This window comes from Charadrius vociferus, unplaced genomic scaffold, assembly GCF_000708025.1.
Source record: "Charadrius vociferus isolate BGI_N301 unplaced genomic scaffold, ASM70802v2 scaffold917, whole genome shotgun sequence".
In the NCBI taxonomy this organism is placed as follows: domain Eukaryota; kingdom Metazoa; phylum Chordata; class Aves; order Charadriiformes; family Charadriidae; genus Charadrius; species Charadrius vociferus.
The window spans coordinates 994,700-1,009,345 of NW_009649175.1; the positions used below are offsets into that span (position 1 = coordinate 994,700).

General features: G+C 42.2%; 1 protein-coding gene across 1 annotated transcript in view; it reads left to right on the top strand.

Annotated features, from left to right (window-relative positions):
* The window catches only part of GCN1L1 (GCN1 general control of amino-acid synthesis 1-like 1 (yeast)), a 41,557-nt gene continuing 26,911 nt past the window's right edge, over positions 1-14,646 (top strand). Inside the window, exons 1-23 of the mRNA XM_009888621.1 lie at positions 1-48; positions 711-813; positions 1,366-1,429; positions 2,033-2,164; positions 3,354-3,462; positions 4,164-4,262; positions 4,343-4,477; positions 4,994-5,062; positions 5,149-5,257; positions 5,667-5,741; positions 6,003-6,131; positions 6,357-6,407; positions 6,827-6,925; positions 7,207-7,380; positions 8,950-9,102; positions 9,861-9,953; positions 11,155-11,230; positions 11,407-11,566; positions 12,487-12,676; positions 12,797-12,921; positions 13,179-13,357; positions 13,532-13,625; positions 14,389-14,502. Of these exons, the coding sequence (XP_009886923.1) occupies positions 1-48; positions 711-813; positions 1,366-1,429; positions 2,033-2,164; positions 3,354-3,462; positions 4,164-4,262; positions 4,343-4,477; positions 4,994-5,062; positions 5,149-5,257; positions 5,667-5,741; positions 6,003-6,131; positions 6,357-6,407; positions 6,827-6,925; positions 7,207-7,380; positions 8,950-9,102; positions 9,861-9,953; positions 11,155-11,230; positions 11,407-11,566; positions 12,487-12,676; positions 12,797-12,921; positions 13,179-13,357; positions 13,532-13,625; positions 14,389-14,502 (2,580 nt within the window). The remainder of the gene's footprint in view (positions 49-710; positions 814-1,365; positions 1,430-2,032; positions 2,165-3,353; positions 3,463-4,163; positions 4,263-4,342; positions 4,478-4,993; positions 5,063-5,148; positions 5,258-5,666; positions 5,742-6,002; positions 6,132-6,356; positions 6,408-6,826; positions 6,926-7,206; positions 7,381-8,949; positions 9,103-9,860; positions 9,954-11,154; positions 11,231-11,406; positions 11,567-12,486; positions 12,677-12,796; positions 12,922-13,178; positions 13,358-13,531; positions 13,626-14,388; positions 14,503-14,646) is intronic.

Here is a 14,646-nt window from a genome sequence, read left to right on the forward strand (position 1 = left end):
ATGAAAAAAACCATTCAGTTGTGTGATGTGATTTTTCGTTTTGCTTGGGTAACCTTGGGTGCTACTGATAGCGTGTAGAAGGAGTTTGATAGCGAGGCGCAACCTTTTGTAACCTGGTGAGTCCAATTTACAAAATTCCTGTGACGTGCATGTTAATTCCGGAAAAGATTAAAGGCGAGCTGATTGTTCTTTTGCTGGGCCTGTGCACAGAATTTCACAACTATTGACAACCTGAAACCACAGCTGTTTTTCAGGATGGGTGGTTACAGCCAGCCCTGGGTCGTCTGCAGTTAGAGCCCCCCTTCGGGGATGTGTGGCCTTTAGGAGACAGCATGTGCTGAAACGCACCTTTGCGTTCCTGAAGTGCATTTTTTTTTTTGTTGCTTTTAAAGGTCCTGTACTCCAGGCTATTGATCTTACTTCTCACTCTGTCCTACTTCTAGAGGGATAAATGTATCTTGCAGAGCGTGAGTGCTGTGACAGGCACACAGGTTAACAAACAGAAAGCAGTCATCCCTCAGCCAAAGGCAGAGGTTTTTGAGTTTCATCGTGTATGATGTACAGTGACCCTTTCCCCAGCGGATAGGACCATGAGTGGTCACATTTGGTCACTAAGAGGTTACGTGGTGGAAAATCATGTTTTGCTCACCCTGGCTTTGTGTTCTGTATATTGAAGGTGGTCTGACATTTTTTTCCTCTCTGTGTTTTAGATTTCTGATACACTGAAGCGGTTTGCGGTAAAAGTAACCACAGCCAGCGTGAAGGAACGGAGAGAGATCCTCAGTGAGCTGGGAAAATGCATTTCTGCGAAAGGTGAAAGCTTTGGGGTGATGTTCTGGTTACCAGGGAGGGAAAAAATGTTAAAATATTTTGTTTCAAAGGCTGTGTGAAACTTGCGGGGTAGGTTTTTGAAGCAGGGGGCTGGCAGCATTTAGAGTCTATGCTTTCTCACAGTGTTAATGGTAAGCACGGGTTTTGTAGGTGACACAGAACTCCAGTTACTAATGTGTGTGCTTTCTCAGTTAGTGGTACATATATATAGAGAGAGAGGGGGGCGTGTATGGAAGATTTTAGATAATCTTAATAAAACAGTTGAAACAAATTTTAAAAAATCTTTTTGATTTCTCTCATTTTCTGAAGATGCCTGTGGAATAGCATATGTTCCAGTTTTGCCCCTTTTTAAAAAATATGCATAAAATGTATAAAAAGAGAGAACTCTGACTATGATTCTTGCAAACAATTTCATAGATGTATAGGGGCTGTAAGCAGTTCACTAATTTCAGTTGTGAAGTGAGTGATGTTTGTGTTGAAGACTAAGAGCTCAGTGATTTATGAAGAAATGTTTTGAAATACAATCTGTTACAGATCTTCCAGAGGGTGCAGTGAAAGGCCTTTGCAAACTGTTCTGCCTTACTCTGCATCGATACCGGTGAGTAAATTAATGTAGAAAGGCTGTATTATTTAATCTATTGGTACTTAATGTATTTATTAGTTAAACTGGGAGGGAGCATCTGGAAATGTTAGCATGCAGTGTCACAGAGATGCATATGACACTGAAAGATGCCATCTAGTAACTAGGCTCTCAATTTGTTTGACATTAAAAAGTTGTACAACGATTACCTTGTGCTTCACTTTTAATTTTGAAATTAAAACTTGCATCCTGTGGTTCAGTCTGCAGGAATGAATGCCTGCGTCCTTGTGAAGCAAGACTAAGGTGTCTTTTAGACACCTTTTAGACACTTTTAGATTGGATTAAATTGTGGCCTGTTGTAGAGGAGCTGTTCAGAACCTGTGTGTTCTTCGTGTTCTTCTGCAACCTGCCGGAGAGCCTCGACATAACTTCTGTCAGCTGAGGAAGGGAATAGAGCTTTCTGCCAGAAACTTTTCCTCTTCTTTGAACAGCCAGGATAAAAGAACCATTAGCTCGACTGCGGAAACAAGAAAGCAGAGTCCTTTGTGTGATGCAAGTGTAGTAATATGTGTAGCGTTGGCAGGTTTTATAGTGTTCACAGAGATACATTTTTCATTCTAGCGATGCAGCATCCCGCAGAGCCCTGCAGCTGGCGCTTCAGCAGCTCGCAGAATCCCAGCCAGATGCAACAGCAAAAAACCTTCTGCAGTCGCTTCAGTCTTCAGGGATCGGCGGCAAGGCTGGAGTTCCCAGGTGCTGGACGAGTTGCTTTGTGTGGAAGCAGTTCTGAGTTGCTGGTAGTTCCTCTTGTGTTCAGAATGATTCTTCTGTTGCTGCTTGCCAGAGGTGTTAAAAACATTTAGAGACAAAGCTGTTAATAACCATTCAAATGTTCCTTTCTTACCTCTTTCACGTCTTCTGTGAAAGCAGAAGGACTACCTTGGTATTACTGCTGGTGGATTTGGTCTAAGTTACAGTTTTGCCTTTGTTAACCTTCAAGTCTGGAGAGATGAGGAATAAACTCTTTTAGCAAGAAATAGTCTCCAAAACGATTAGGAAAGAGAATTTCCTTGCCCATTTGCTGTTCAGCTTATCATAGGTAGGAAGATAACGAAATTTGAAGCTGAGCTGGAAAACATGCTGCTGTTGTCTTGTGGTAGCATCTGGGAACACCAGCGGTTCCAAAAGGTGACTTAGGGTATTGTTCAACTGATAGAGGCCACAGAGAGCCATCCAGCAATGCTGCCACGGCTGAATAGAAGTGTAGCTTTTAGAAAAATACCTGATCTTGGCTTAAAGGCTTGCAGTGGTATGATATTTACCCTTCAGTCACAGTGGCTGGCCTTATGCGCAAGGACACTTTCTACATTCTTTCACTTTGAGGTAAAGATCAAAATGGGATGAGGATCCTCAGGGAGCTGCGAGGTGGGATCTGTCACCTGAAGTGGAAGGAGAGGGAGAGAATTAGCAGAAACCAGCACTGAGTAGTGTGCCAGGAGGGAATGAAAGCTGAGAAACGATTTGGCAATCTAAGGCTGAGAAGCTCTGACAGTAAAGATGAGCAGCAGATGAGAGATCCTGAGTCATTTTTTGGGCACTCTCAGTTGGCAAAGTATTTAACTCTCATTTCTGTAACGCCACTGGGAAGATCCAAAAATGGTCTTTCTTATGCTAAGGTTTTTCATTCCCAGCAGGCGAGATTTAGCCTCTTTTGTGCCATTCAGAAGTTCTGAGTGTTAAACAGGAGCTGAAACACATAGCTTCTGAGGACTAATTGTTTCCTTTAAAGGCTAAGACTTTCACTGTATGTTTCTGTGATAACATTGCCTCGCTTATAAGGTGGTGTTCTGACTTGGGCAAAGAGGAGTCTGTTATGGACTAGTAGGTGTAAGTTACATACTGAGAGCTGTAGATTTACATCCTTCTTCTGTTTGTACAACAGTAAGAGCAGTGGATCTGCAGCTCTGCTGGCACTCTCCTGGACATGCCTGCTTGTACGCACAGTCTTTCCAACACCTGAAAAGAGACAGGGAGAAACATGGAAAAAACTGGTAGGTTCTTTTTGGTTTGCAGAAATATCCCTTCAGAGATAAGGACTTAAATATTTCTAATGCCTTTAAGTTGCTGAAACGTTGCAAATAATTCTTAACGTAACTGATAATGTCATGTTAAAATTCAGGTTTACTGACAGTCTTTTTTGCTTTCTGGTGTATTTTGATCTCTCCTATTCTGCTGGAGAAAGGAGGAAGCTAGAGAAAGCATGAGAGCGGGGCAGTCTTGCTCTGCATACCATGGTTTATACCAGTGTTTGTAGACTAGGTGGGCTAGTGGTGCCTCCAAGGTGCAGTCTGCAGCATGGTGTGAGTTCCTTGTGCCTCCCTTGAAGTCGTTGCATGTGATATTCTGTCATATAGTGTCAAGTAGCTTTGTGCTTTCTTTTCACCTACTTCAGCAACCTGAACCTGCGACCATGCTCATAGCACCTTGGAATGTAGTCAGAACACGTTTTAAGAAGAGGTGTAATCTGATATAAATTGCTGTGTTCAAAGTCAGAGTTTCCAAAACTGTTACGCGTGGTTCTGCAAAGTGGTGACTGTGGAATGAAAGCAACGGCAGCTTGTTGGAAGAACTTATGTGACCTAAGGACTTTCTCCTAAGCAGATTCAGCTAATCACTGACATCTGACATGTCTTGTTTGATATGAGCTCTCTGAGAAGTGCATGAAAGTTTTCTTGGCTGTTTCCCCTGGCAGGTGGAGGTTCAGTGTTTGCTCCTTTTGGAAGTCCTGGGAGGTTCTCATAAGCAGGCGGTGGATGGGGCTGTGAAGAAATTGAACAGGCTGTGGAAAGAGGTGATGTATGCCTTACATGACCATATTCAATAGCTGTTCTAGGTTCTGTTGTGTTAATGTCCCTTGCTCTTTCTCTTCAGAACCAAGATCTGGTGGATCAGTACCTATCTGTCATTCTTGGTCTTGAACCAAACCAGAGTTACGCTGCAATGCTGGGACTTGTGGTGCAGTTTTGCACAGCCCAGAAAGAAACTGATATTATTAAACGATACAAGGTAAATCTGCTGTACTGCTTTTTTTTTTTTTTTTTGGTAATAAGTAGTGTCACCTCTCATCATGGAGAAGGGGGGTGGACAGATGTCTCAGTGAGGTTGGTACTTTGCATCTGCCCCTGGTTTTATTGTCTGTCAGTTCAGTAGTAACGCACTTCTGACTACAACAGCTGGGATAAATTTATAGAGGAGGTGCCAGATATGTGGCTGTTTGCTGTGGCCTGTGCATTTATGTAGATGGCCAGCACTGCAGCTTTCTGCCTTCTCCCCTGTTGCAGGAAGGGAAGACAGCATTTAGCTCTGAGTGCATTTTGAGCATTGGGCTAAAGGGCAGAGCAGAGAGCACTGATCTTTGCTTGACTGTCTTATGTGAGGATGGAAGCAAAGCTTCTGCTTAGTGGATAGGGCTGCCTTTTTGAGGAGAATGAGGTGGGGTGTCAAGCCTGGCTTCCTGATGGTGTGTGGGGAGCTGTGTATAGGTTGTGATGTGGCTGTAATTTGGTGTTTCTGCTTGTTCAGAGTGCTCTCCTGGAGTTCTACTTGAAGACCATCCTTATGAGCAAGACAAAGCCTCAGAAGCATGTGCTGGTGAGACATCCTGTTGCAGAGCTCTTTGTGCTTTTGTCCTATGTGCAACTTCCACTGCTGTGCTGAGCACTTTGTTCTCTTTGCAGGACAGCTGTTCCCCGCTTCTTCGGTACATGTCTCATGCCGAATTCAAGGACTTAGTTTTGCCAACTCTGCAGAAATCGCTGCTACGGAGTCCTGAAAATGTAATTGAAAGTGAGTCTGTCATCTCTCTGCATTGCTCTGTCAAAAAGCACGAACAGTTGTTCTTAGAGGTCTGGAGTTGGGAAGTGTGTATCTCTGGACTATGCTTTTGGTCCTGTGAGCGCAGGTGGCAGGATTGTCTGGCATCCAAGGGTTGGATGTGGAGAAGCAACATTTGTGGTGTGATCCCAAGCGTCTGGGTATGTGATAGCTACTGTTTGCGCTGAGGACAGAATTTCACAGCTGAGTGCTAAGAATAGTCCTGAATTAATCTGTTCATTGGGAATCAATTTCAGGGTTTTTTCTTCCTCCTCTTTACTGTCCTGTGTGCTCTTGATGTGAACTCTGGGGAAGGGTGTATTAAATGCTAAACCCAGTTACTTAACAAAATGTAATATGCCATTATCTCTTCTGTCTTCAGCAATCTCTTGCTTGCTCGTATCTGTGAACCTGGATCTCAGCCAATATGCTCTAGACATTGTGAAAGGACTGGCCAGTAAGTACTCTTACTTCTGGAGGGAATGATGAAATTAGAATAAAGCTTTCTTCCAACTTTCTGGCAGTACCTCTAACAGCGTGATTACTGGTGAAGAGGTTGTTCTATGTGGGAGGGAGGATGATGCTGTAACTTGGAACTAGGATAGTTCACGTGACTGTTCCAGAAGCTGAGTCAAGCCACATGTAAAGATAAGTCCTTGTCTTGCTGATTTTATGCAGTTTGTTGTAAGGAGCTCTTAGCTTATGCGTTATTTTCTAGGTCATCTGAAGTCTAACAGTGTGCAGCTGATGGATGAAGCAGTTGTGGCATTAAAGAACTTGGCTCGACAGTGTAGCGATCCTTCGGCTGTGGAGTCACTGGGCAGACATCTTTTTGCCATCTTAGGAGGTGAGTAAATCGTCTGATAAACAGTTGAGATGAATAAAGGTTTGCTGCCTTCAAGGAGTTTTGTGTATTGTATTTTCTGTTGTCTTTAGCTGCCTGTGTGGTAGGGGTGGCTGAAGGTGGATCATGGGTAACGGGGCAAGCTTTTGTATTTTTAGAGAAGGTTCTTGATGTAGCACTTAGCCGTTGTCTGGAAGTAAGCCGTCACCCATTTGTTTCTGTCGGCAGGCTCAGAAGGGAAGCTGACAGTTGTTGCTCAGAAGATGAGTGTCCTGTCAGGTGAGGATCCTAGAAGGAAGCTGCTTCGCTGGTCGAGGAAATTCAGCAGAAGGCTGAATGAAAGGGATCTGTACTTAAACCTTTAGGATTCCCTGCCTGTCGTTCCAAATTGGCTGTGGTTAATGTCACAGAAGGTGCTGGATACAGCATGCCAGTTCTTTACTTTCTCTTCAACGGAAATAAGTGGTTGGTAGGCTAAAATGTTTTATGCAAGGAAGGTGACGACTGTATCCTGGGTAAAAATGAAGGCAGAGGTCCTGCAGTGTTTTGGTGCATGGTGGATGTGACATCCACATGTAGCGATGAGAGAGAGAGATGTCTGTGCAAGGATTGAAATGTGAAGGGTCCTTTTTAATGCTTTTAGATGTCGCAGCAAGTGCTGATGTTTGGAAACTAATGAGAGAATTCTGCCCTTTCAGGGATTGGCAGCCTTAGTCACCATGTGGTTTCAGGATCTTCTAGCCAAGCTCTGACTGGAACCATGGCTGAGCTTTTCATCCCTTTCCTGCAACAAGAAGGTGAGACCTCTTGCCTTTGTTCTGGGTTTGCTAAGCTGCTTTCGTCTTGAGCAGGATTTTCATATGGCCTGTTATTCAGGATAAACCCGGCTTCTCGCCTGTTGTGTTATAAAATCCGTTGCCCTGCTTTGATGAGCAGCCCCTTAGAGACAGTGCTGTGTCTCTTAGAAGCGTGTGCATTCTTTTCTTTCCTCCTCCTGACGTTGTTACCTGCTTTCTGGTTTATGTTCCTGTGTTTTATGCAATTGCTGTACTGACATGAGCTCTGTGATACTTCCTAGTCCATGAAGGCACGTTGGTTCATGCAGTCTCTGTCCTGGCTCTTTGGTGTGTTCGGTTCACCACGGAAGTTCCGAAGAAGCTGGTAGAATGGCTAAAGAAAGCCTTCAGCCTTAAAACCTCTACTTCAGCCGTGAGACATGCCTACTTGCAGTGCATGCTGGCCACTTTCAAAGGTAAAACTGTGCAGCTATTAATAACTCTCTTGACTGTGTGCCTTAAGAAGAGTAATCAACTTCTGTGCTTCCTGATATAAGTAGATAGCTGCATGGATTAAGAACGGTGTTGTAAGGCAGTAGCTGTTCATTAACCTTGATATTTCTCCTTCAACTCTCTTTTCCCTTCAAGACTCCAAAGATGGTTTGTCTTCTTCTATAACTAGCATTACTGCCCATCGTGCTGTCTTTTCATATACCCCCAAAGTAATTTTTGATTGCTTTATTTTTGTCTTACAGCTAAATTGTAAGGCTTGGGGACTATGCATTTGTTTTATATAGCACCCAGCATGCTGGGATCCTGGTCTGTAGTTTTGGCTCTTGGAAGCTTTAAAAAAATAATAATAAAAAAATAATGTCTTTGAAATTAAGATCTTCAGAAATTCTAAACTTTTGGTGATTCTTTTGAGGTTTGCTTCTGTTGGTCCTATCCTCTTTGACTTCCACATTTCATCCATGGGTCTACAGGCGATCAGTTTGATGCCTGCATGTGAAATCTCCCTTTCTTGTTGATGCAGTGTCAATCAAAAGGATGGTATACGTTTGCTTAAGAGGTCAATAACTCAGTGTATTTTATAGGTGGATGGATTAGCCGTCACTTTCTCAATAGGGGTATAAGTGAAATTGTAATTCTACATTTTTCTATTGTAGCTACCAGGAATTTCTGTGCTATTACAGGGCTGAAAAAAACACTCTTAAACTACTTAGATGTCACAGGATGGTGGTCCTTTCAGAGACATCAATATGGCAAACCTGAAGTTGCTCATGTTTGTCATGGGCAGGGGGGGTTACTTGTGTGTGATGTATGCAGCTGTTTAAGGGATCAGGACCCAAACATTCATATTCCAAAATCATTTACTCAGCAGTGGAATGCTGACTACTGTTGCTTTGACCCACCCAATGAAGCATCCAACTGGGACATAAAATAGACATTCTAATTCTTAGGAGTGTATAGCTAAAACACTGCCTGTGAATACTTAACATAGAAAATCACAAGGTCTTTTGTTTCCTTTTTCAGTATTTTGTCTAAGATGTGTGTAAGATGTTGCTTCTGGAAATACCAGGAACACCTAGCTCAGTTTCCGTGGAAGCGAGGGTTGCAGGCCAGTGGGATTCCTTGACTTATGAATGTTTGAAGCGGAACAGATGGTCGTGGCTTGCCAGGAATTTACTTTCACTCTCTTAGGGAAACATCGTCTTTGAAGTCAGACTTCCTGTGATTTTGAACCAATTCTTTTAATGTAACTGAATTAGCATTTTCTTTCACATCCCATAAACAGAAACTTGTATTGAAATAGGACTGGTTTATCTGCGAGAAAAGGACTAAAGTGATCATTATCATCTAGCTTTTCTTAGTTAAAGTTTAATAATAGTAGTGACTGGTAAATACTCTGGGAGATTCAGAATCTTCGCAGTACGTGTCTGGTTCCTTTCCTTGTCCCATGACAGCAGAAGGGCCATTAATACCCTTGTGGTGTAAAGTGTGAAGGACCATGTTGTTTTGTAACTTGCCTCTTTCTGTCTCCTCAGGTGACACGTTATTACAGGGAATGGACTTGCTGCCAATGCTGATTCAGACAGTAGAAAAAGCAGCATCTCAGAGTACTCAGGTTCCCATGGTAACTGAAGGAGTTGCTGCAGCTTTGTTGATCTGCAGGATGTCTGTAATTGAGGGACAAACTGGTAAGGTCACAAAACATCTAGTAGAATCCAGTATAAGCCGGTTCTAAGGGTTAACCCTTTTTCTTGACAATGTGCATGAGAGACTATTCCTTAATCTGTGTATTGCTTCTGTAGAGGGAATCATTGGCCTTTTGTAAACCAGGGAAGGATTTATTCCCATCTCTCTCGGTTACATCAGTGAAGAATTTTTGCTCTTCTGTGGCTTTGCAAATTACGGCTTCCATTTGCTTGGGGCGGTATTCCTCTTTATTCTTACAGAAGTTGTTCACCCAGACCTTAAATGCTAGGACTTGACCGATGCATTAAAAGTACTACTTGCTTGTTATTTGGGTAGTGTTTTTACAAACGATCTTTGGAAAGCATGAGGACTGGAATTCGGTTTTCCATTAGAGGATATTGCAAGAACTATCTAAATTCATACATCTGCCAGGATCTGAAATCCAGGTGTGTTCTGTCTATTGAAAGCAGCACACCGGTTTTCTCCTTTCCTTCGTTGCCCTATGAAAGGTTAAGGTGAAACAGACTTTATATTTCACAAGTATAAGTCAGAGAAATATGTTTTTGTCCGCATATGTTTTTTGGACATGCTTACAGTTCTCTGAACGAGAGAGATGAGAAGCTTTATAACTGAGGACAAGTAAAGCTAGAAATAATGTGAGTGATTTCAGGAGACAGAATTCTACTGTATTTTATGTACACTGGTGAGTTCTGACTTGTTTTGAAACATCCTTGATAGACGTCTGTTCTTTTCCCATCAGAGTCTAAGCTCAGTGGTTTCTGGCAGCTGATTCTGGATGAGAAAAAACAAATTTTTACATCTGAGAAGTTCTTGCAGTCTGCATCAGAGGAAGGTAATTTGTCAGTTACTGTATATCCAGTTGCTGTTTAACTCTATTACTTAGTACTTACAAGAGCTACTGTTGCTGTTAGCCCTGTTATGTGACCCTTGGAGGATCCAGTTTCAGATTAAAATGAACAGCATGCTCTTTCGGAGGTACATCTGGACTAGTTGTAGTCTAAGCTTGGCAATGAATTAATTTACTTCTTAATGAACCTGAGTTATCAAACATTTATAATTCCAAATTTGTATATATACACCACACAGGCACATATTGTATTAGAAAGACTTTTACAGAATATACAAATTAAATTAGTATCTCTATGCTCTGGTTTGTTCTCTTGTGTTTAAAGACTAATTGAAAAAAAATAGCAGAATATGCCCAACAGAAAACATTACTGACTACATTTTAAACTGAAAGTTTTGAAAATGGGTTCATGAATCGTTTCTCTGAAATGAATTCAATTATCTTTTGTACAAAGCTTTGAAAAGGTAAAGTTTTCTAAATGGGAAATAAGATAATTTTGTCCCCATTTCCTGAAGGCAGTGTGTGCATCCATTCATTTTCCCTTCCAAATCTGCAGTTAGCCTGAATCAGCATGATTTGCAAAATGTTATGTTGCTCCTTTAGGAAGTTAGCTCCAAAAACTAATGCTGGTATTTTGAGAGTACATATTGTCATGATCTGTTATTTAGGTGAAAACATCCAGTTTAACATCCCCAAACTATGCTGTGTCTTGAATGTTAGAAGTCCCCTCTATCATACGTAATACGGGTTATAACCCACCCCATGTTTCAGGGCTACTATTCAAACAGCATTAGGCACTTTTTTATGATTTCAGTATACATATTTTTTGTCACTGGAGACATTTTGGCAGTGCTCAGGAATTAACAGTACTGATGCAGTGAGCATGGTGTTTCGCGTTTGGTTTGCGCTGGTGACTTAAACAAAAATAGGTCACACATACTGGTCAAGAAAATTCTGCTAGGATCCAGCTGACAACGTTTCTATTAAATCATGATTCTGTTTCCAGTCTTGGCAGATCTGAGTTGGACTTGTCTCTAGCTTCACTGAGAAGATTATATAGAGGCGCAGTTTGGGTAGCTATTTTAATATGTCCCTCTTGCTGTTTGTTTGTTTTCAGGTAAAAAAAAAAAAAAATCTGTTTCCTATGAAGTCTCATGCTATTTTAAATATTTGTGTTTTCCCACAGCGATGTGTACAGTACTGCAGCTGACAGAGCGCCTTCTCTTGGATCATGCACAGCGGCTGCCTGAAAGTAAAGTTCAGTACGTAGACTGCTCTTGCTGCCACCAATCCGTGTCTGATCCCTGAATGTTAATGTGGGCACTGGAGAGGGTGGGCTTGGGACTTTGCACAAAATGTTGAACTCTTTGTGCATTTATGTCCAGTTGTTTTGCAGAGCTGCCTCCCTTACTAAACCTGCTTATTTCTCCATGTGTAGGCAGTATCACCGTGCCCTTGTTGCAGTACTGCTGAGTCGGATCTGGCATGTTCGAAGACAGGCCCATCAAACAGTTAAGAAGCTCTTGTCCTCTCTGGGAGGGTACAAACTGGCCTATGGGCTTTTGGAGGAGCTGAAAGTGGTTCTCAGTTCTCATAAGGTGAGTAGTCAAGAAGCCCAGTCTCTGCTTAGCCGGCTGTTTGAACACTGCCGATCACCTCCCTGCCCTAAATTTTCTGTTAGTATTGAGATATAGTGTGATATGAAGATTATTTGGTTCCAGCTCTATGATCTCCTAGAATGCCACTTGTTACTAGATTACTAAATATTACTGCATCACTGTCTGTGGTGTGCCTAGTCTTCCCTGTATACACAGAAGACATATCATTCAAAATTATTTGGGTAGGAAGCTGCAGTTTTCCACGTTCTTCTATTATTTTAATCCAAATTTAATCTCTGCTGGGTGACCAAGTGTTTAGTTTCCTTTCTTAGTATCCTGGTTCTTTGGCCCTGGTTTGTAGGCTGCCTATTTAAAACAAATGTAATATAAATACTTTAGCAGCAGCTTTTGTCAAAAATAGAAAGGAAACAATGAGTCCTATATCATTGGGCGTGCTGCTAAGCCAGCGCCATGTCAAGTTGTATAATAGATTAAGTTGCATTAGTAGGTACCAAGGCTGGGACTTTGTAAATAGTCTTCCCATGTCACAGATCCAGCCTGAATAAAGTGTTTTTTAAAAGATACCGGATAAAATTGGACTACAGAAGTTGGGCATACTGTTCCCAGCCAGCTGGTTCAACATTCTCCAAAGTCCTCTTTGCCAAAAATGGTTGGTTTAGTTTTATTTTACTGCTGCTTGCCAAATCTAGTATAGTACTCTTCTGTTCTTAGTCTTCCTGTCACTGTCATCTCTGTGCTTCAGTTCCGCTGTTACACTTTATCCCTTCTTTCCTTTGAAAACTTCAGGCTATTGGTACTGACAGAGGGAGCCGATTGTTGGTATTCAGTATGGTGTTACTGTGGGGAGGTGTGCTCAGGAAGGCTTGGTGTGGTGGGTTAATGACAAGTTGTCTGCTCAGGTTCTGCCTCATGAGGTCCTGGTGATGGAGTCGGGAGAGCTGTCGGAGCTAGGAAAGACATACATTCCTCCCCGTGTCCTTCATGAGGCACTCTGTGTCATCTCAAGTGTGGCAGGGCTGGATGTGGATTCCTTTGAGCCAGAAAAGCTGGCTCTGGAGATGCTGCTGGTGAGCCATCATCCATCTGTAGGTAAGTGAAGGGATAAGGCCACTCTCATGGCCAATGTATGGGGTTCTTATCTTACCTTTTTGTTTCATTATAGTGGCAGTCTGCTTCATGTTTATTATGCTCATTTATTCTTCTCGCTAGTGGCAGTGCAGCCAGGTCTTTGGCCAGCCCTCCTCGTCAAGATGAAGATAGATCCCAAAGACTTCATTACCAAACACCTGAATGAGATATTACCCAGGATCACAGCCTACACTCCAGAGAACCAGGTGATAAACTTCTGCTTGCCTTGTGTTAGTTTTGGGAGATACTTTGCAACAGGAGTACTAACTGGTCTATAAGGAAGCAGATCCATCCAAAAGGTGGGGAAAATGCAGATTCAAAGAGATTGTCTCTAGTGAAAAGGAGCTGGGATTTAAGGGCAGAAGAATGTGTGCCAGCAACCAAGTAGAATTCTACATAAGATTTGAGTACCCACTGAACAAGAAAATAGAACATAATGTTTTTTCCTTTGTTTTCTTGATAGTCATCTATGAATGCGGTGGGATCTCTCTCTCTGCTTTCACCTGGTAGAGTGCTCCCACAGCTCATCAGCACTATCTCAGCATCAATGGAGAATCCAGCTCTGTGCCAGGTTACTCGAGAGGAATTTGCCATCATGAAGACACCAGAGGGAGAACTGTATGACAAATCTATAATACAGAGGTAAAACTTTATTATTTCTTTTCCCTGTGCGCCTGGGGATTGATTGCTGCTGGCCTCTAGCCAGTGGGTGAGTGGGTTTGTCAGATGCTCTTTCTGGACAGGAGTTCCTGAATTTGTGTGCCTGGCTTTTAGTCCCAAGCAGTGCTGATTCTTTTCTTTGCTTTTCCTTCTCAGTGCTCAACAGGATAGTATGAAAAAGGCTAACATGAAGAGGGAGAACAAAGCCTATTCCTTCAAGGAACAAATCATTGAGCTGGAGCTGAAGGAGGTGAGTTGATGGGAGCAGGAAAGCCAGGCTGGTGTCAGGACCATCACTGCTGTCTCAGCTGTTTTGTCGCATGGCTTCTGGCGTAGGCATGTACACTGTTGGGAAAGATTCTCTGAAATTCTTTGAATACCTAAATGTTGTCTTCTCTTATATCTGTATGTGTCAGTTTCTTTTCTCTTCTAGCTGTATTTGTATCAATTTGTGTGGTATTCTCCTTGTTTGCGAGTGCACTTGCTAGTTGGTAATACCTGTTTTTTCTCTTCGTCTCTTGTTCAATGTACCTCGTGTAACTTTTTCAGTAAGGGCTGTTAAATAGGTGCTTCCATCTTGTTTACAGACAGCAGTTCTGTTCAGTCTGGCCAGAGCAATGGTTGTAGGTGGGGGGGAAGAATTTGGTGAAAGGAAGGGGATGTAGCAGGTTGACTGGAGCATTATTTTAGTAAAGGTTGACTTCTGTTTGCTCTGGGGAGGACCACATGCCCCTCCACTGTAGAAAGAGCTGGACAGCTCTGTTTAATGATATCAAATAATTTGTGACCTATTTAAACTGATGTTATGCTGCTAATGGGACACCAAAGTGTTGTTAACCTGCTGATTTCCATTTTGTGTCTTCACGTAAGAGTAAGAGGCTTGGAAGAGTATTTTCATACGGTTTCAAAAGTAAATTGTGAAAAAAACAGGCTGTCCAACTTTCTTCTCTACCTAGTTAAGGGGATGTTGTTAATAGCTCCCGGTTGATAATGTCCATGGCTTGAAATTGCAGGAGATAAAGAAGAAGAAAGGAATAAAGGATGAGGTGCAACTGACTAGCAAGCAGAAGGAGCTGATGCATGCACAGCTGGAAAGGGAGTCTCAGATAAGAAAACGGCTGAAGGAGGTAAATTTTGATGGTCTTTTTTGCCATCTCTGCAGCTACCATGACGCAAGTCATTTTAATAAAAAGAAAATGGAGTAGCATAGAGAATATTTGGCAGTAACCTGTTTGTTTCTTTCATTAGAAATTACATTAAACATCTTAATT